Source organism: Myotis yumanensis, unplaced genomic scaffold, assembly GCF_028538775.1.
Source record: "Myotis yumanensis isolate MYYU_CA2020_CCGP unplaced genomic scaffold, mMyoYum1.0.hap1 SCAF_3, whole genome shotgun sequence".
Classification (NCBI taxonomy): domain Eukaryota; kingdom Metazoa; phylum Chordata; class Mammalia; order Chiroptera; family Vespertilionidae; genus Myotis; species Myotis yumanensis.
In genome coordinates, this window is record NW_027223754.1 from 82,465,773 (window position 1) to 82,488,593 (window position 22,821).

At 37.7% G+C, this 22,821-nt stretch overlaps 1 protein-coding gene across 4 annotated transcripts in view; it reads left to right on the plus strand.

Annotated features, from left to right (window-relative positions):
• Nucleotides 1-22,821, plus strand: part of DGKH (diacylglycerol kinase eta) — a 293,480-nt gene that overhangs the window by 111,669 nt on the left and 158,990 nt on the right. For all 4 annotated transcript variants that reach the window (XM_070409014.1, XM_070409015.1, XM_070409012.1 and 1 more), the window contains exons 5-10: nt 7,027-7,131; nt 7,398-7,530; nt 14,653-14,759; nt 15,419-15,544; nt 19,637-19,739; nt 21,507-21,666. In XM_070409014.1, the coding sequence (XP_070265115.1) occupies nt 7,027-7,131; nt 7,398-7,530; nt 14,653-14,759; nt 15,419-15,544; nt 19,637-19,739; nt 21,507-21,666 (734 nt within the window). The remainder of the gene's footprint in view (nt 1-7,026; nt 7,132-7,397; nt 7,531-14,652; nt 14,760-15,418; nt 15,545-19,636; nt 19,740-21,506; nt 21,667-22,821) is intronic.

A 22,821-nucleotide genomic window follows, 5' to 3' on the forward strand; every position in this document is an offset into this window, starting at 1 on the left:
TGTGAAATTTGTGTTTCAGGATTTTATGGAACTACTCTTTTTTCATGGTCACTTAATGATTATATACTGTTTACAGCTATAAAATGTATGTTTATGGTGTTGTTGACTTAAATGATTCTATGTTGAGCCCTGGCCAGTGTGGCTCAGTTGGTTGAGCATCATTGGTGCACCAAGGGTCACCGTTCAATTCCCTGTCAGGGCACTTGCCTGGGTTGTGGGCTTGATCCCCAGTAGGGGGTGTTCAAGAGGCAGCCTATCAATGTTTTTCTCTCCTCCTTCCTCTCTCTCTCTCTCTCTCTCTCTCTCTCTCAAATCAATAAAAACATATTTTAGAAAACACATTTAAATTATACTAAACATAGTGTAAAATACCTGTGCCACTTTCTTTGATTTTGGTGCCAGAAATACATTTGTTGTGGCATTGCATTTTCTTAGTCTTCTGTTAAAATTCAAATACCTTTGGGAGAAATTATGCATTAAACCTTTATTGTCTGTTAACACCTTGGGGGGGGGGGGGATATTTTTTAAATCAGTGGTTGTGATCTTAGAAAACACATGGAACTTGAGGCAACTGGATTATAAAATAAGGGAGTATTGACCCAGGAAGGTGTAGGAGTCAGAGAGTCTATACAGGACTTGTGAACTCAGATGCCTCCAGGGCCCACAGAGTAATACATGGGCATGAAGAAAATAGTTTTAAACTGTACTGTGAGCTAAGTACCTGCCTAATATGATGGATTTTAGGGTTTTTTTTTGTTTTATAACATAGCACTTCAGGGTTCAAAAGGAATGGCCAAACAAAAAAAAAAATCAGAGATGATAATTTTGGGACCTTATTATATCACGTGGGGTGCTGGTAGGTGGTAGGTGAATTCAGATCAGTTCAACACAAAGGAATATTGTCGGAGGCAGGTGAGAACACTGGGAATCTGAGAGCAGAAGGGTGCTGAAATGCAGAGAGGGAGCCACAAAGATCAGAGCACTTTCTTTACATTATTTAGACGAGATCCTACCTTTACTAATGGGAAAGTTGGATGCTTCTTCCCTTCATGGTTGGTAAACGGGGGTGCGTCAGTGTCCCTTGTGTAGTTTGCTAAATTACAGATGGCATCTGAAATAATCCACACCTTCCTCCCAGGGAGATTTTGATTCACAAAGTGGTATGGAGCATGACTGGGTATGTTTTGGGAAAAAAACAAACTTATCTTGATTCACGTGCAGCTCATAGCTGAACCTATTTTCTTGGAGGCAGAGGTCCACAGTTTACCCTTTGACATATGCTTTTATCTCTGCTCTAAAATAGTCACTTAAGATGCATGGCTACATTGTAGTTTCTCACATTTAAGTTGTCAAAGTGATTTATTTCATTCCATAAAGGAAGAATGAAAAAAAGCAACATACATAATTTAAGGGTTGGATATAGGTTTTATGAGGAAGAATGGAAGAGGTATATTAAGACAGAGCAGTTGGCAACTGCAGTCATAGCAAACCTAGTAGTAAAGAGACATATAATTATATCTGATTCAGCTTTTAACAAAAGTCAAGTATACCCCCTAAGTTATCATAAATATAGACAATGAGAAATTGTTATAGCACAACTAAACTCTCTGTCCTGCTTTCCAAGAAAAAGTTGTTCCCTGCATATTAATTTTTATATCATTCATGGTAGTTCAGGGTTAATCACTAAAGTTATAACAGCAATTGCTGCATTAGGGCTGATGTGATCAGTTTGTGGTAAAGAACTTTAGCTTAGAAAGAAGAATTGCCTAACAGAAAAGTTGTTTGGACATTTAAAATTACAACGAAAGTTGCAGTTTCCTTCATTGCAGAATAAAAACTCTGAGTTGAAATGAGAAACCATTTATCTGGAATCTGGAATCTGATGCTCTTAACTTTGGTAAGCCTTTTATCGTCTTATATCCCTGCTTTGGGTCAGGTTAGACGCCCTGCAATTACAGGGAACATTTTTTCCCCTAATTTGTTTGTTGATATTTTCCTAATATCTTCTATGAAGGAGGTCGTTATCATTATTCCTGTTTTGGTGGTTTGCTAGTCAGTGACTATTTTTTTGGCAAAATGCCTCCATTTCTGACTTAAGCTATGTTACTTTTGTCTGTGGACCACACTCACACAAAAATATATGTTCATTACAGAAGAAATCTATGAACATATACAGTGGTGGGCAAAAGTAGGTTCATAGTTGTAATACAAATAACACAATAATCAATAAATAATACAAGAATAAACTCTTTCTCATACTCACAGCTATAAACCTACTTTTGCCAACCCCTGTACTTAATTTGTCAGCGCTATGAGGAATTGTGATGCATATATTTACTGAGCTTTGGCTTTGTAACAGGTACTGCTGAATTCTTTAGTTGAGTTGTCTCACTCATTTGCACTGCTCTGCAAAGTGGTGAGTTACTTCTGTATCCCTACTGAGCAGATGTGAGGCGGAAGCTGAGAGAGTCCAGGAAGCGGGTCCACAGACACACAGATAAGAAAGGATGTCCTGGGCGTTCAGTCTAGGTCGGTCTGACTTCAGAGTTTAGGCTCTGAATCACTGCTCTTACATTAGCGGTTCCAATTGGGAATTTGCAGATTAGCAATTCTCTGTAATTCACTTCTGCAGAAACTTCCCTCATTTCTCAAGTTCTAACTGTGTTATGGGGAACAATAAAATACCTTTAGAGCACTGGTTATCGAACTTGGCTACATTCTGGAGTCACTTAGGAGTTAAAAAACAAAACAAAAACTGGTAGCTGTGTCCCACCCTCGTATGTTCAGAGTTAATTTGTATAGAGTGTGGCCTGGACATTGGGATTTTTGAGAATCTCCCAGATGATTCTAAAATGCAGCAGAGTTTGAGAACTCCTGCTTTGGAACAATGCAACATTTTAAATTCTAAATTTCTATTCTTCTGTTAGTAAAAAAAATAATAATGTTTTTATTAGTGAAATACTACATATTTACTTTAGAAACTACAGACAACCAGTAAAAATTACAATTAAAATTATTTGTAATTCCTTTACTGAATAATAACCAGCATAGGACTTGGCTATGGATTTTCTTCTTTTGAGCATGTTTGTGTATTTAAAGCCTTACCTGTAATGTTACTCTTCTGTAGAATTTTATATATGTCATGCCATATTGCCTTTTATCTCTCTGACCTAGTCACATGCTTTATCAGACTGAGAAAATTTTTATTCTTATGCACATTTAGTAGTATTGTTGATTAGCCCTTATTGGCCAGTAACTCAAAGTAAAGTAGTATCTCTATTAATGGAGAATTTGTTTGTTATCTGAGGTAGCACTGAGAAGACGAACTGATAGATGTATCTCTTTGTACTCCAACTTATATAGCACTTTTTCAGACAAGTACTAGTAAACCTTGGTTTGCTTCCTTGCCTTCCTTCTACATTATTAAGGCACAGCCCATGTGGTTCGAACCCCCTGGGCTCTGGCATGCAGTACACACTCAGTGAATGCTGGGGTGCATGAGCAAGCAGACAGATGTGCTCTGGGATCTGAGCTGGGAGTGGTGGTTATAGTCTGAAAAAAACTAATTACTGAAGAAAATCAGTAAAAAATTATTTGGGTGTGGTGAGCACGGCCATGGCATACTCAGCCCCAGGGCGCCTTATGTGCCACGCCAGCTCAGCCTGGTTCAGTGACCCTGAGAGGGGGCGGTGAAGGATGGAGAAAAGACAGACAAGAGAATGAGCTGGGTCTGGGTGGGATGCTGCTCCCAGATGGAGAGACAGCGCCACGGACTACAAGCTGTGTCTTTATTTTATAGCCAGATTCCACGAGACAAAGTAAGGGCGTGGTCAAGATGTTTACAGCATTCTCATGGGTTTCGATCCTACTCAATTACATGCACCTGAACTCTATCAAGCCCACATCACTCAGGCACGTGGGGCCAGGTGTTCGGACCATAGGTTCAAGCTTACAACTACAGCTGTTGGCTATAATTGTGCTGGGAGGGCTCTGCCCTCCAAGCTGGGACTTGCACGTGACCATGAGAGGACTGTGCCCTCTCATTAGTCCGAGGCTTGAACCTGTCCAAACACTGTAGCCGCTCTCCACATTTGGGAATGATGGAACAGTGGGAAGAGAGAATTAGAGTGGGGTTGAGATGAGGACAGGAGCTAATGGCCACTTTAGGAGATAGGTAAGATGCAGATTCTTCAAGAAATGTAAAAAGCCCTCTAGTTCCAGAACTATCCCGGCCTTGGCCCCCAACAGGCTCAGTCTGAGTTCCCTGACCCCTCCCACATCTCTATCTTTCTATCTCATCCTCCTGCTCGTTTATCAGAATAAAAAAAAGCTGAGTCAGATATACTTTCAGAGTAAGAACGAAAAAATTTTCTGGGTTTGCTGCTCCCCAGATAGTTTCCTGATACAGATTTGGAGGAGAAACCACTGTAGTATAATGGGGTTCAGTTAGGATACAACCAGAGCTTGTCAGTTAACAACCATCATTCCCTTTCCTACTGAGGTTGGGGACGGGGAAGAATTTAAGAAAAAGATGGGGAGGGGACTCAGCATTGCAGACTAATGAGGGGTTACCCTCAAGAGGAGAGGGCCCATCTGGGAGATGTTACAGGTTTGGTAGGCAGCCTTGTCTTCAGATATGCTGGCTGAGGTACTTTTGGTGGTGTAGCCACAAAAGCCAGGCACCTCTGCATCGCGTGATTTATGAACGATTTTGTTTCATATCCACTTCTTTTAGTGTGACTTTATAATCATTAGATTTCTTACGTCAGAATTATAATTTCTTTTGGCTCTTAAAAACTTCATTAGTTGCTGAAACCGGTTTGGCTCGGTGGGTAGAGCGTCGGCCTGCGGACTGAAAGGTTCTAGGTTTGATTCCAGTCAAGGGCATGTACCTTGGTTGCGGGCACATCCCCAGTGGAAGATGTGCAGGAGGCAGCTGATCGATGTTTCTAACTATCTCTCTCCCTTCCTCTCTGTAAAAAATTAATAAAATATATTTTTAAAAAAACTTCATTAGTTTTTAAATGTGACTGTCCATTTTAAACAAATTTTTATCAAAAAGGAAAAATTGCTGATGTTTTACGTCATCAGTGTATAAGATATATGCATGATTTATGTTGCTGAAATCCTTTAGCATTGAAACATTATGTAGTCCCAAAAGTGTCAAGAAAAATGAGCAGCTATTTCTCTATTCTTCTTTCTCTGTTTTATTAAGTTCACGATGACTTTTAAAGAATATAAAGGCATTAAAGATAGTTAAAACCGCAGACACCCTGCTTTACTTAGAATTAAACAAAAAACAAAAATGAAGAATAAAATAGCAAACCTGGTTTATTTATCTGAATAATGCTTTTCTCACTACAACACCATAATGAAAGACAGGGAATCTTTAGAGTTACATTATGTATTATAGCTAACTAAATAAAGAAATAAAATGCTAGAGGTGGTATTTCTTCAGGTAACTATCAGATGTATTCAGTCCAGTGAAACTTTGAGATTTCGAGAGTGCTGTGCCAGGCGCAGAGCCAGGAGTGTATTGTGATTTAATGGCATCGCTCTGCTGCTTTTGATGAGCTGGCCCAGAAAAACATTTGAAGCAATAAAGCATCCATTTGGCTCCTAAGTAATGAGGGAGCCATTGCTCTTCACATTAACTATTCAAGAAGAAAGTGACCAACTGCTAATAAGCTTTATCCAAAGCGGGTAGTGGAAAACAGAAGAAAGTGCGAAGGGGAGGTTCTGTTCCATTTCATATGCAGTTACCCAATACCCAGAGCTCCTCTTCCATGCCACTCTGGCCTGCTGTGTGAGTGGGAGTGCCTGTCAGACGTATTCAAGGCGTCGTGGTCTAAGGAAGGATTGTGTAGCCTAACCTAATGACAGATGAGAAGAGGCAGTGACTGGTGAGTAGCTGAGATTGGGCTGATCTCTCTAGTTTTAAATACTGGACTTATTCTCTAAGATGAGCAGTAGTGATTGAGGCTTGATAGTTACTCCTTTTTGGAAGGGTTCCTTTTTTTTTTTTTTAAAGATGATTATTGCTTTTTCATGACATGGGAAATCTGCTGTATGATGCAATATGTAGATTATCACTGGATCAAATGGCTTCTAACTTGAGAAAAATGTATTTGCTATGTAAATAAGTATATCATTTATCATTTGAAAATAGTTTCAGCGTTAAGAATATGTTATTTTGCTCCTTTTCCAAAAGTGAATAAATGGTCCCTTATTTGCAATAAATGCTTAGGATTTAGCAACTTCGAGATTACAACCAGAATATTGTACTGACACACAAATAGGGGCTTTTTCAAGTCATTTTGGAATCTTTGAATCACTTTTGGTGCTATAACAGCATGAAGCTTTAATTTCACTTGCTTTACGATTCTTAATATAATTAATTTGCCCTCTTTAGTGACATAAAAAAAGATGAAAGTCACAATTATTTTTTTCCTTAAAACCAACTAAGTGACTTTTATGCTAATTCTTCTCCACTGCTCTTACTAAAAAGTAATACAGATGAATTCTCCACAATGAGGGGGGGAAATCCTTCATATAAATTATATTAAAATAGGCAATGGAAATATGTAAACCCAACATTATTTAATAATAGTGTTCTTGGTACTATTGTAAGCCAATAACAAAACCATTTAATGGTGCATTCTTTTGATTTTCATTTTTTAAAAATTCCGCACTGATAGCTATGCATTCAATCTAAGCTTACCATGACTTATTTTGAAGTATATTTAAAATTAATTTTCAAGATATATTTTATGAAATAAGAATTCATTGTTTATTTGGGTTCAAAGCCTTTGGTAAGGGTCTCAAAAGCCTGATAAATACATAGCAATGAGATCAAAATCATAAAAGGTTCCTTAGAATTTTTGTTACCTAGATCACATTGTGTCGTACTCAGAGAACTAAACTCATTTACAGCAATTCTTACCTTCTTTAGCAAGGAAATAAGATTTTACAATAATCTCTCTTGTTGGTCATTAACAATCATTTATATTGAATTATACCTTTCAGATAATCACTCCATTCAGAAGACTAATGCTATGCGCTGAGAACAGAAAGGAGATGGAGGATTGGATCAGCTCACTGAAGTCTGTACAGACCAGAGAACCTTATGAGGTAAAGTAGCAGCTCTTCTGTCATCTCGTGTTCTTAGAGAATGTTAACTGAAGAGCTAATGCTGTATTCTGCAAAAATAGGTACGTATAGAGTCATTCAGCAACTTGTTTAAGCCTGATATTGCATTCTTTTTACCTAAAGCAAAAAGGTTTTGTTTTTAAAATATGGGTTTGAAATTTTAATCATAACTATATACGTTCTGAATATTAAGTATCTGTAGTTTTGTTCACTTGTTTGGCAAATCTGTGCTAATGTCTCATTTCTAGGTGGCCCAGTTTAATGTGGAACATTTCTCAGGGATGCATAACTGGTACGCCTGCTCCCATGCCCGACCCACTTTCTGTAACGTGTGCCGAGAGAGCCTTTCCGGAGTCACCTCCCATGGCCTGTCCTGCGAAGGTACTGTAGCATCCAACATGTGTTGTCCTCAGACCTGACCATACCGTCACTGGTACTTTTGAGAAGTGAACAGAGAAAATCCACCATTTCCCTTGGGTGGAAGTAGTAGCTGGAGAGCACCTCAGCGGGGACAGAGTGTTGATGTTTTATGGTGACTTACAGTGGACTATCTTGGGAAACGTTTGGCTCAGGAAAAGATAATATAAAATCATTTGAAAGGAAGTATAAATCAAAATGTAGCATTTGTCTCCTGAGGAACTAGTAACTACTGATTAAAAAAACATTCTTTAGACTTAGTGTGTCATCCCAGTTTTCTAGTATTCTTTTTCTGTTCTGATTGATTATGAAGAACAAAACTTTCTGTGAGGATACTATATACTCTGGCAGAATTTCCAATTGTTACTTATATTTCAGTGGAGCAGCGGTCGCCAACTGGTGGTCCATGAGGTCCAAAAAGTTATCGACTGCTGGTTTAAAGAAACCTTTGGAGCAGCGGTCGCCAACTGGTGGTCCGCGGACCACTGGTGGTCTGTGAGATCCGAAAGGCTGGTGACCGCTGCGCTAGAGGCCTGGTGCACGGATTTGTGCACTGGTGGGGTCCCTTGGCCTGGCCTGCGCCCTCTCGCAATCCAGGACCCCTTGGGGGGTGTTGAAGAGCTGGTTTCGCCTGGATCCCCACAGGCCAGGCTGAGGGACCCCACGGGCCTCTAGTATGCATATAAGACCTATGGTTAATCTCTTCCTGCCCTCCTCCCTCCCCCCTTTCTTCTGAGATTCATCAGTCTGTTTCATGTTTCCATGCCTATATGTTGAGCATTTGCCCCTGGTGGTCAGTGCGCATCATAGTTACTGGTCAGACCGTTGCTTAGGCTTTTATATATAGAGATTGTTTTAAACGCTGTTTTATTTCATTTATGTTTCATTTAAATTGATGCCATCCTTTTAATTTCCTTAAAGTTTTCTAAAAATAAGGCCTATGCTGTTGTTTTTATAAATGGATTTGTGGATTATTTTGAAATTTAAGAACAGTGACCACTTAAAGGAAGTGCATTAATGATTACCAAGAGAAAATTTATACCTTCTTTAGATTTATTTAATTTCATGCCTCAGTGATCAAATCATTGTGTACTACTTTTTGAATTATCTATAATACTATTACTAGCTTTTTTCTCTAATACAAAAAATCTTAAGTAATTTTGAAAATACTTTATTATAATTAACTAGTTAAATACAAGTAGAGTCCAGTTTTAATTCATTTTAAAGAAGCTTGTGGTATGTCATTAGTTCAGCTATTTAATATGCTATCTAGCAGTTGAGAACAGAGCGCTGCACTTAGACCCTTGGGTTCCTGTTTCACTTCCAGCATTTCATTGTGAGCAGGGGGAAAATTTAACTTTTTCAGACTTTTATTTCCTCATCTGTAAATGGAGAATAGTAGTCATTTACATCTCATAACACATTATGGAAGCTAAATGAGAGAATACGTGTAATAAAACTTTTCCAGTTAAGTATATTATAGAAATTTTAACTGTGCTCCAAAAGAAATTTTTCAGGTAAAATATTATAGGTTGTGTCATGGCCTGATACATTAAAATTTATAAAAATGAATATTTGGAGGAGGCATTAAACACTTTTAGATTTAAGGAATGATTGCAAACAAATATGTAACTGGCCTTTATGGCTTTAATAACCTAAAAGGATTTCTGCAGCTCCGAGTGCCTCCTGTCCAGTCTGTGATATTCCATGACATTATTTTGGGGGCCCTTTTACTCTTACCTTCTAGTCTCTCATCTGAAAAATGCTAAAAGTGATATCAGATCTGAGGTACTCTGTGGTACCCTTCTGCTTTAAGAGTTAGACATTATTAAATATGTTTATTTAGAAACTGAGATTGATAGTGGGACGACTGAATATTTTTGTAAGCATTTTTACAGAAAAATGAAAATTACATCAGCTGGTGAGAATAAAAAAACTTTGAAGTGTTTAAATAAATGTGTTTTTATATTTTTCTGTTAATAATGAAGTCTTCCTGACTTTTAAAAAAGTCTCAATGATTGTATTTTTAAATTCTATTTTTAGAGGCACATATGGTAGTATTTATTTTCTCTGCTGATAAAAATTTTAAATCTACAGTATTTTGCCCATTAGTATTTTTAGAACTGTAGCCGAGGTTTTACAAATCCCAAGGGTTTTATGAACATACGAAAAAGTTGCCTTTTTATTTTATGAGAATGTGACTATTTAAGATATTTTTATTGTAATCAAAGTTATACTTAAACTTTACACTCCCCCCCTTCCCAAATCTGAATAAATTACCTGCTTAGTAAAACTAAAGCCACAGGATACAAGAGGCTTTAAAAGTTATAACAAAGATGCAAATACAAAAAATATTTGTTCACTAGTGACAATTAATAACTTTGTGTTAGAATGAAGTCCAGCTTCCCTGTGTGAGGCTGTACTACATTCCCCTAATTTCGGTTGTTGTTTTTCACAATAAGACAAGGCTGTCCTGATTTATCTTCTAGGTTTATATTGAAAAATAATTAAAAGTATTACTTTAAAGCCTTGCATATATAAAATATATGAAAAATAGAAGACAAAAGACTTTTTGTAAGTAATCCCCAAGTCAATTGAGAATGTTAATTATAATTTAAGAGCATAATTATTCTTTATAGTTTTTAAGCATCAATTTAACAAAATAAGTTAAATGGTGATTTTTTAATCGACACTATCAAATAGATCAGCTTAGGAAATTTTATTTTAACCACTAGTGAACACATAAAGTGTAGTAAAAACTGAATAAATATTTCAATAAAAAAATCATAATTTTGTTACATGTTAGTATATTTTATAAGTCTTGGAGTTTTAAAATAATGGCTTTGCAGGTCAGGGAAAAGTGCTTTATTTCAGAATAACTTGTTTGGAGAAATTTAATTGTTAATTAACAAAATTAAGGTGCCTATTAATCATTATCATTTCTTAGTCACCATAATTACAGTCTGGTTTGTATTATTATTATTATTTTATATTAAGCAACTTTGCAATGTTTAAGAATCATTTCATGATACACTTTATTATTACAAATTTGTGATTTTTACTTTTAATGTTCTCTTTGAATTTTAATAGAAAAAATTTCAAAAGCCATGATGCCCTGGCTGATTTTACTCAGTGGTTAGAGCGTCGGCATCTTGGGTTTGATTCCCAGTCAAGGGCATATACCCAATATGCCCTTGACTGGGAATCCATCCTTACCCCAATCAGGGAGGATGTGTCTCTCTCACATCAATGTTTCTCTCTCGCTTTCCCCTTATTTCCACTCTCTCTGAAAATCAGTGGAAAAATTCTTGGGTGATCATTAACAACAACACCAAAAACAAAAAAAAAGCCATGAAATTATACCCTGTTGCCCTCTTTTACTTCCTTCTTTGCCTCTTAGAATACAGTTATTGACCATTAATGTCAAGTACTTGTACTTAAAGAGCAGCCTGAGATTATGCTACAGATAAAACTAAAACTAGGACCACATTTTTGAGGAACACCATAACAGATGAAAAGGCCTAGAGACACTAACTATAGTTTTAAAATAGTCACTTGTATTGGAGCAAAATGCTGAAATTGTTTTTCAAACTAAGCTTACTTTCTATAGTCTTCTTTTTTACACTAATGTTTGTCAGCAATAAAATTCAATTGAATAATGGTTGTATTCTACATGAAGTCTGTGCTGTAGTCACAAAGTCATTTATCAGAAAAACAGTATGATTTCCAGGGGAGAATTTGTCAGTGTACACAAAAGAGCGTGTACTAGTAAATGAACCATGTCCAGTATCTGTAGACTAGGAAAAACCAGCTTAGTTCAAGTGACCATACATATTTTGGTTATTCATGATACCTGAAGTACTTGAACATTTGATTATATAAATCTTAGTTATTTTACCTGACCCTTTTGTTTTCATATTATACTAAGTTTGCTTTAAAAAATGATGTGGAACCCATCATTTCTTGTCTATGAATGGTTTACTGTTAGATATTAAAAATCATGTGAAAAGGAGCCACCTTACATTTAGAATTTAGCAACAGTTGCCTTATATTTCCACCAAAGTGAGCTCTGCTTTTAAATATTTACCTGAAAACTCAGACTCGTATAACATCAGTATCCATTAACACTTGGATAGTTTGTGTCATTTGAAAGGTAAGTTTAGTAGTAGTCAAGTTCTGATTTTCATAAGCAGGGTTAATTATTCAAATAATCTGTGGTTTACTTGTTTTTCATATTTATGTTGCTTCTTTCTGGTTGTTTCCTCTTATTTCTTTCTCTCTCTCTCTTTTTATTCAGTATTTGTATATATTGCGAAATGATTACCAGAATAAGTCTAGTTGCTATCACCAACATAGTAACATACTAGTAAATTGTTTTGCTTGTGATGAGAACTTTTAAGATTTATTCTCTTAGCAACTTTCAAATATACAGTACAGTATTATTAACTATAGTCACCATGCTGTGCATTATATCCCCAGGACTTACTTATTTTATAACTGGAAATTTGTACCTTTTGACCCCCTTCACCCATATTGGCCACCTCCCCATCCCTGACCTCTAGCAACCACCAATCTGTTCTCTGTATCTCTGAGCTTTGTTGTTGTTTTTTTGTATTTCACATATAAGTGAGATGCTATGGTATTTGTCTTTCTCTGACTTATTTCACTTAGCATATTGTCTCATATGGCAAAATTTCATTCTTTTTTATGACTGAATAACATATATTTATTACATTTTTTTATCCGCTCACCCATTGATGGACACTTAGGTTGTTTCCTATCTTGGCTATTGTAAATAATGCTGCAGAGAACATGGAAGTGCAGGCATCTTTTTGAGTTAGTGTTTTCATTTTCTTCAGATAAATAACAAGAAGTGGGATTGATGTATCATATGGTAGTTCTGTTTTTAAAAATTTGAGGAACCTCCATACTGCTTTTCATAGTGGCTATACTAATTTGCATTCCTGCCAACAGTGCACAAGGGATCCCTTTCTTCACATCGTTGCTAACACTTGTAATTTTTTTATCTCTTGCTAATAGCCATTCTAGCAGGTGTGAGGTGATATTTCATTGTAGTTTTTATTTTACATACTAGAGGCCTGGTGTATGAAAATTCATGCACTGGAGGGGGGTCCCTTAGCCCAGCCACCCCCTCTCACAGTCTGGGAGCCCTCAGGGGCGGGAGGCGACCGGGCGATTAGGGGAAGGCGACGCCCCATCACACCTCTGCTGTTGCCACTGCCAGCAGCACCAGCCTTGTCCGGCCCTGGTTACCTGAGCCTCGGACGGCCTAGGCAGCTGGGAAGCTGCCATCCGAGGCTTGCCTGCACCTCGACTGAGGGGACTGGGCCCCGCCATCTTGTGGCTATGGGTGCTGCCATGTTTGTGACGGTGTGATGGTCAATTTGCGTATTCCCTCTTAATTAGATAGGATTCCTGATGATTAGTGCTGTTGAAAAATTCTTCATGTACCTTTGGCCATTTGTATGTCATACTTGGAAAGATGTCACTTGAGAGGTCCTCTACTCTTTGCTATTGTGTTACACGAGTTGTTAATATATTTGGGATATTAACCTTTTACCTGATATATTGCATTTACTGTCTCCCATTCACTAGACTGCCATTTTCATTTTGTTGCTGGTTTCCTTTTCTGTGCAGAAGCTTTATAGTTTGATGTAGTCTCTCTTGGAGCTTACAATCTATCCTTTCTTCTGGTAGTTTTATGGTTTCAGGTCTTACATTTAAGTCTAATCTAGTTTGAGATAATTTTTGTACATGATATAAATAGTGGTCCAGTTTTATTATTTTTTTCATGTGGCTGTTTAATTTTCCCAACACAATTTATCCAAGAGACTCTCCATTCCTCATTGTATATTCTTGGCTCCTTTGTTGTAAATTAATTGATCACATAGGCATGGGTTTATTTCTGGGCTCTCTATTCTGTTCCATTGATCTATGTGTCTATTTTTACACCAATACAATACTGTTTTAATTACTTCAACTCTGTAATATATAAGGTGGGGCAAAAGTACTCCTACAGATGTGAGCATGTGAAACACAGAGTTTATTCTTGTATTATTATTTATTAATTATTACATTATGTTCTAATCGAGCAACTGTAAACCTTTGCCTCACCTTGTAGTTTGAAATCAGGGAGCACAATGCCTCCAGCTTTCTTCTTTCTCAAGATTGCTTTAGCTATTTGGGGTCTTTGTGGTTCCATATAAATGTTAGAATTATTTGTTCTAGTTCTATGAAAAACGCCATTGGAATTTTGATGGGCATTGAATCTATAGATTGCTTTGGGTAATATGAACATTTTAACAATATTAATTCTCCCAGTCCATGAACACAGACTGTCTTTTAATTTATTTGTTTCTTTCATTGGTGTTGAATAGTATTCAGTGTCTCTTTGTTGTTGTTGTTTTATAGGCTCCTTTGTGGTAATTTGACTGGGAGGAATTAGTGATGCATGTAGTGGGAATATCACATCATCATTTCTTTCTCTACATGATAGTGTAGTCATTCCAACACAATACTTTCAAAGGACAATGCCATCCTTGTGACCCCTATCAACCTGTTTCCCATGATGCCTAGATAGTTTCTTGACATACTTGCAATTTAAAACTCCTTTGAATTATCTTGTTCTTACCTCAATGGTATTTTCACACTTTTTATTTTAAGTATCAAAAGTGTTCAGCTCGTTTGGTTTCTCATGAACTGAACACATTTATGTAATTAGCCCTCAGAATAAGAAATAGGATGTTACTAGCACCCGTGTAATTCTGAATTTGTTTCCTTTCTCCTCAAGAACTAATTATTTTGCATTTATTTCCTTTCTGTTTTTCTTCTATGATTAAATGAAATGTAAGTAGCAATTCATAGCTTGGTCAGAGTGCTTCATACATACATAACCGTATTTGCTTTATAGAGTACCATTGCTATTTGTTAAAAAGTAATTTAAACTTTTTAAAATATACTTTTCCTTCTATCCCCCAGCCCTTTAAAATTTTATGCTGTGATTTTCTTTAATTGTTGGTCTAAAAGTACACACTCATTTGGAAATGGTTTCCTGTGTGTTTTTAGTGTGTAAATTCAAGGCCCACAAAAGGTGTGCAGTGAGGGCCACAAATAACTGCAAGTGGACGACTCTGGCCTCCATCGGGAAGGACATCATAGAGGACGAGGATGGGGTAAGGCCTCTTCTGTCTCTGACCCCTTCCCAGCACCTCTTCTCTTTTACTTTCTGTCCCGGGGAAAATACTGACAGAGCTAGGTGGGCGGGTTTACTATTAGTCTTAAAAATGGAAGAACTTGGTTAATTATGAGTTTTTATTTTCAAGTAGGTCCTTACCAGGTTCCTTCAGCTCTTACATTTTAAGGGAAATGTGAATAGGACTTAAGAATGGTGCTGGGCTGGTGCTGTGGAGCCTTATCTGACAAACTAAGATATTTTTTAAGGCTTAGCTCAGCTGTTTACTCAGATCTTTACTCCTCAGACTTCGGGGCCTCCTCTCAACGGTGCCCCTCCCTCAAAATCTTGCCTCCATTGCACCTTGCATACAAATATCTGGTAGCACTTTGTGACCCCTGTGATAATGCCTTTTACATGCCTTTCTCCTCAACTAGACTACAAATCCTGAAGACCAGAGATTTAGTCTTATTTACCCTTGTACCTCTAAAGTGCTTAGGACATAGTACATGCTCAATAAATCTGGGGTAAATGAACGTATGCTATGAGTGATGCATATTATTGATTTCTTAGAGTAAGATTCAATTGTATATCTTCCTAGGGTAAGAATGGTGTCCTCCACAGTCTTTAATTTGACTGTGCTTTACTCCTGCTGCACAGGTGGCTATGCCTCACCAGTGGCTAGAGGGTAACTTGCCTGTGAGTGCCAAGTGTGTTGTCTGTGACAAAACGTGTGGCAGCGTTCTTCGTCTACAAGATTGGAAATGCCTTTGGTGTAAAATGATGGTGAGAGTCCTTTTTTATTAGCTTCTCTTCATCACTTTTACGTGTATGTGAGTTAGAGGCAAAGAATTTATGGCGTAGCAGAGCTGGATAGCACACATGCCCATTGTAATATTTATCTTTTTAAAAGTGTATTCCTTCCAGTCTGGTTACTTTTTTACATAACCTTTTTGTAATACTTATCATATGTTTCCTTTGTCTAAAGACGTTTTTCCCACAGTTTTATTGTTTTTCATTATGCTTGAGTCACACTAGGTGGTTTGCTATTTTTCAGGCCTGACATCTACCTTATAAAATTCTTATACAATCTAATGAAAATAAGCAAAATCTGTCCTATGTCCACTTGTTTTGCAGTGATCCTATAGCTTTGTATTCACACCTCTTTCATAACATTTTCATGTTATTATAGTTACAAGTACATCCATGCCTAGTTTCTCTGGCCTTGCAAGGAAAAGGAAAAGAAAAAGGTCCTATTATTATACACTCATCTTGAAAAGTGATGTACATCAGAGGCGCGCAGTAAACGTAGACACAAAGTTTCAAGGTCACTCAGAATAACTGTTAAGAACAAAAAACACAGGGCTAACATACTTATTAAGCAGGACCCAGGCAACTTAGGATACTTTATGAACTCACCTCGAGAGCCTTTAAATGTTCTAACCAGCCTGGCCAGAGTCGCTCAGTTGATTGAGCGTCGTCCTGTCCACCAAAATGTTGCTGGTTCAATTCCCGGTCAGGGCACATGCCTGGGTGTGGGTTTGATCCCCAGTCAGGAGTGTACTGAGGCAACTGATCGATGTTTCTCTCTCTCCCTCTCTCTAAACATGTCTTCAGGAGAGGATTGAAAAAAAAAAAAGTTCTAACCATAAAAGCAGAAATGTCATGAAGCACTTACTTAATATGTTGTTATTTCATTAGTCCTTTTAGAAAACTGGTATATTAATTTAACATGTATTTATAAACTTTTGGGAAAATAACTGAAATTTAATTTTTGTTCTGGTGATGACCTAATTTTGGACAGTTTTCTAATATGATTTATAATAATTAATCCAAATCAATTTTAGAAAAACAAGCATGCACAGATAGTTTTTAAAAGGAATAAAAAATATGTAAAAATAGGGCAAAACTGAAAAATATAACAATGCTAAATGAGAAGAGTAGAAAATAAAAATTTCAACTTCACTATTTTTACAGAATATGTAAAATCGTGTCCAGAAACTGGACAACAGGTGCAAAATTAGGAGTTGACTCTTTAGGGTTGTAGAACTATGGTTTGGTTTTTAACTAGATGACTAATATTCTGCTGTTAAAAATCATATTTTAAAGACAAAATAATATATTAACAGAAAAATGAGAGTCTGTAGGAAGTATAGACTAAGGCAGGTGTAACAAAGGCGACAGTAGCCCAGCAACCGGCACATCTAACTGACAGAGTGGGGAGGAATGATTTCACAATCAGGTGGCACTTATGTTCGTCAGGGAAAAAAGAGGAAAAAGACATTTAAGAATGCCCTCTTCCGTAAAAGACATTAAAGGTGGGGGCGAGTAGAATGAGCAAATAAAAAACCTAATTTACTCCTACCTGAAGTTTAAAAACTACTGACTAAATACAAGTAGAAACCTGTATATTGCAGGTAAAAACAATTTATATAATACTTTTAGAAAGTAACTTCATCATATGTGATCTTTCTTTTTAAAAAGTTAGAAAGAAAACAGCTGAAGTTCTTGAAGTAGAGAATTAGACTTTAGTAAATGTGGAGTAATAAAAATAGCAGTAGGTGCATATAGCACTGGTTGTTCCCCAAAAAAGACGTCTTCGGTGGAATGAAAATGTAAACTCTTGGTTAGGGAGCACTCCTTTAAAATAAGGAATGGCAAAAGGGGGTTTTAGGGGTGGGGTTGCACTAAGCCTCCAAGGAGAGCTAGTCTGTATTAAATAGTCTATATTATATTAAATGGGATAAGAGAAATAAAAAGTAATGCCTATGGCTGACAAAAGGGGCAACTGAGCCCCAGATGGTGGTTTAGTTGGTTGGAGTATCGTCCCATACACCAAAAGGTTGCGGGTTCTATTCCCGTTTAGGACACATGCAGGAGGCAACTGATCAATGTTTCTCTCTCATATTAATGTCCCTCCTCTCTCTAAAATCAACAAACATATCCTTGGGTGAGAAAAAAAAATAGGCAACTGATGAAGAATAACAAAAGCAGGAGGACAAAGAGAATCATGTTCAAATTAAAAATGATAAGGAGTCCTGGCTGGTGTTTCCCAGTGGTTAGGGCCTGCATATCCGAGGTTCTTGGGTTTGATTCCAGGTCAAGGGCATGTACCGGGGTTGCAGGTCCCATCCCTGTGACCAGGGCTGTTGGGAGGCAACCAGTCGATGTGTCTCTGTCACATCCACATCGATGTTTCTCTCTCCTCTCCTCTCTCTCTCTCTCTCCCACCCCCTTCTCCTTTCTTTTACTCTCTCTAAAATCAATGGAAAAAATATCCTCACTCAGGTGAATAAAAGGCTAATATGCAAATTGACCAAATGGCAGAACAACCAGTCATTATGACACACACTGGCCACCAGGGGGCAGACACTCAATGCAGGAGCTGCCTCCTGGTGGTCAGTGCACTCCCACGGAGGGAGCAAAGCTCAGCCAGAAGCCAGGCTCATGGCTGGCGAGTGCAGCTGCAGTGATGGCAGCCTCTCCTGCCTCCGGGGCAATGCTAAGGACCCCTCAGGGGATGTCTGCCTGCTGGCTTAGGCCCCTTGGGGAGCGGACATCCCCCAGGGGTCCCGGACTGCAAGAGGACGCAGGCCGGGTTGAGGGACACACCCTTCCCTCCCCTTCTCCCCCCACTCCCCAAAGCACGAATGTCATACACGGGGCTTCTAGTAAATAAATGAAAAGAAAGGAAAAGGAACACAGATTACCTATTAGGCCTGACTAAAATATTATAGGACTTATTTTCCTCTGTGGCCTGTGGAATCAATCTCATTATGAAATCAACATGTCACGCTCACTTCTCTTACATTTGCTGATCTACACCATACTTACGAAAAGCAATGTTTTTTCCCACCCTCTTGGGGGTGTCGGGAGAGCTGACTTCCAAGACTCAAAACAAACAAAGCAGCCCGAAGGCCAGGCAATCACTGTCATAGTTAGACAGCGCCACCCAGTGCTAAGGTCAGCACTCACAGCTATTACTACCTCCTCATCCTGTTACCTTTAGCCCCCTCACCACCCGCTGAGTTCCTGCCTGACTGCAGTGCGGAGGCCCAGTCCTCACGCAGTCCAGCACAGGTGCACTTCCCACTGATTCCACGTTATGTTGGGCATTTCTTTCCTCTTTCTTGACGTGGAATAAAGTTTTAAGATATTTAATTAAATGCTGAGTTCAACACGTGGCCTGCTGAACTCAGCATTCTGTCAGAGAACATACATAGGATTGTAGCAAAATTATGTTTGTTTCATAAATATATTTTTATTCATTTCAGAGAGGAAGAGAGAGGGAAAGAGAGAAACATCAATGATGAGAGAGAATCATCATTGCACGTCCCCTACTGGGGATTGAGCCCACAAACCGGGCATGTGCCCTTGACCAGAATTGAACCTAGGACCCTTGCAGGTCAATGCTCTATCCACTGTGCCAAACCAGCTAGAGCGCAAAATTACGTTTTGTATGTCAGTCAAAATGTGGTGGCTTTCTGTAAGAATTTTATAAGGTAGATGTCATCAGTTTTTTAATGGACAATGATATTGATGTTACTGGTCACTTCTCTCCTTCCTCTCTCTTGCCTCCCTTCCTCTGCATTGCTTTCCTCCTCTGGCCTTCTCCTTGCCTTCACAAGCATTCATTGACTATGTACTACTTGCCTGAGACAATCTTGACAATATACTTCACAGACAAAATCAAATTCCCATCTCTAAAAAGGTTAGCCCATTCCTTAGAAGCATAAATATTGTGCCACTAAATTTATGAATTACTGAACATTTTGTGATGTAGTTGATCCTCAAAGTATCAGTTTCTTAGCTATAACTTATATAACTAAATATTGATTTGTTTTTATGATTCTTAAAAATTTATTTTTTTGTTATTAGGTACACACTGCCTGCAAAGACTTATACCATCCTGTATGTCCACTTGGCCAATGTAAAGTGTCTATCATTCCTCCAATTGCACTAAACAGCACTGATTCTGATGGTAAGTAGCAGTGGTGTGAGTATGTATATTTCTGGTATATTGAAAGTTGATATGTACATTTATTTTCCTAGAAAAAATAGAATTATAACTGTTATCCTTATCAGTTTTTATATACTAATTCTATTTAAATTGCTGAACAGTACATTTAATTTTTAAAAGAACATTTTAAAATTAAAATTTTACATAGCTATTAACACATTGGTGAACTTTCTGTGTATAAGACTTTTAGATTTTACATTTCAGCAAATAAGATCATTATTCTGTTCTGAAATGTAATCCAAAAATTTTAATTTTTTATGTGTTTTTTTTCCCTCTATATTGAAACTGCCCATTAGCATATCTCTTATTTAGAAATCTGTTTTCTTATCATTTCAATGCAGGAATTTATATTACTATCAATTTACTCACTTTTTCCAAAATCTTACAACTTAGTTGTAAGTGCTGAGGAATGTGTTTGCAACACTAGTTTTGTAATAGCAAATTAATAACTTTCCAAGCAAACCATATTATAAAAGGCTTTTATCATATATGATTAATGTTTCGCATTGATAAAGTGCATTATGATTTTCAAACTTTTTATATAAATTATGCCAATAGGTCTTATAGATACAGGGATACAAGCTTCAAAAGAGAGACTTTTTTAAAACCTATGGTATTAAAGCCCTCCCTCCACAAGCCCTGATATATCAATGTTTTGTTGTTTATTATAAACTTTAAAGTATTTGTTCAGGCCTCATCAATGAGCAGTTAAAATCCTATATAATAAGATGTAATATGCAAATGGTCATTACATAATGACCAACCGCGTAACGACCAGATCACGGATCAGCAGGAGAGTGGGGCAGTGAGCTACAAGTGGATGGTGGAGAGCTACAGGAGGGGGCAGGGCAGCAAGCTATGAGGGGGGGGTGGAAGGAGTAACAGGAGGGCGGGACAGCAGGCAGAGAGCTACAGGAGGGCGGCAGCGAGCTACTGGCACACAGATTTATGCACAGGGCTACTAGTCCTATATAATAAAAGCCTAATATGCTAAGTGTCTGGTCGTCTGGTTGTTCAACCAATCAGAGCGTAATATGCTAATGATATTCTAAGGCCACTCAACTGTTCGCTATGATGAGCACTGACCACCAGGAGGCAGACAGTTGACCGGTCGACCAGTTGCTATGACGTGCACTGACCACCAGGGGGAAGATGCTCAACGCAGGAGCTGCCCCCTGGCAGTCAGTGCGCTCCCATAGGGGGAGCACCGCTCAGCCAGAAGCCAAGCTCATGACTGGCGAGTACAGTGGTGGTGGCGGGAGCCTCTCCTGCCTCCGTGGCAGTTGGACATCCCCTGAGGGCTCCGGACTGCAAGAGGGTGCAGGCTAGGCTGAGAGACACCCCCCCCCCCCCCGCCCCAGTGCATGAATTTCATGCACTGGGCCTCTAGTACTTTATAATACTAAATACAAGTACATAGACTGATTGGTTTTCCTTATAATTGTTGTTAAAGCAGGTCCTATATCTCAAATGATCTCTGATTAATACTTTTACCATTTGTTATCATTTTTCATTATAGAGCATATTTTAAAAGATAACTCCTCTCTATATATATTTTTAATATGTAAATAATAAACCAATCTCCATTTGGGGGGCTAATTTATAACTTATTGTTAAAGTAATGTACCTGGTTCTTTATTTTTATGACTTTCTCTTCTTTTCTCTGGATTTTTGTTAGTTTAAGAGAGGAAGCTATGCATATTGATCTTGTCCTGTGTTTTTTTACAGGTTTCTGTAGAGCAACGTTTTCATTCTGTGTTAGTCCTTTACTGGTTTTCGTCAACTCCAAGAGTGGAGATAATCAGGGAGTCAAGTTCCTTCGACGGTTTAAACAGTTACTAAATCCAGCTCAGGTGTTTGATTTAATGAATGGAGGTCCTTATTTGGGGTAATTGATTATTGATAAGTCTCTTTTAAATGAAACATAGCACTGAGCATGAAATGTGTCTGGCTTTTCAGTTCATGAAAATTGTAGACTCATCTAGACATCTCTGTGTTGATCTTCTCACTCCTTCCTTTTTAAAAATTCTAATTATAAATTTAACACAACCTCTTTGATATTGATATAACTTCTTTGTGTGATACAAATTCCAAAATGTGTTTAGAAAGTGTTTTAGATCATATCTTACATCAATCAAGCACTCAGAGTGTGCTGAGCTCTAAGAAAGATAAATGTGAAAATATAGAAATACAAACTAACTTTAGAAAATGATTTGCATGGAAGACTTGTATTGATTTGTATGTAATACAATCAATTGTTTAACTAAAGCATGGTTACTATCATGGGTCTCTAGGTAGTTCCTCCAGGATTTCAGACTCACTCCATACAAATGGCAGAGAAATGCTTTTCTTCATTGTTTCTGCTATCTGGAATGTCATTTAACATAAAATCTGAAAAAATATTAAATAATATTTTCAGTGAAGGAAAATGTGCCTTGAGGCACTGTCAGTACATTTTTAGTATATGTATGATTTTTGTTGGAGAGCTGATATTGTGTCATTTGAACCAGAGCCCAGCATTCTCTATGATTTATTTATGCCAACTCTGCTTTTCTCTAGGGTTCCACCGTCACCTTGACGCATGAACATAAAAGTAGAAATGGGGATTTTCAGATTTTTCTGTCTTCCATATTTCTCTCCTTACTCTTTTCTTGTCCCTCTTTTCACTTTTGTTCCTTTTTATTTCCATTGCCTTTCTCTTGCAAAGTTCAGGCCCTCTGGTCACTGGTGTTGGTCTTTCTCATGTGTACCCAACTCCTTCTTTATCTACGTGGACATCCCTCACTTCCCTTTGTTTGGGTCCTGGCATTTCCTCATCTGGCCTCTCTTCTCACCTTTGTCTTTCCCATTGCTGGTTAGCTCTGTCTCCTTTCTAGTACATTTGTTTTGTAATCCTTTATAGTTCTTATATCTTATATTCTTGACATTCGTTATTCCCACCGAAGGAACTTTCTTTGTTAAACTTCTTGAGGTTATCTCTGTAACATTTTTTTTTAGATTTCCCACCATACTTGAGGTATGCAAAGGTACACTCAGGAGGTGG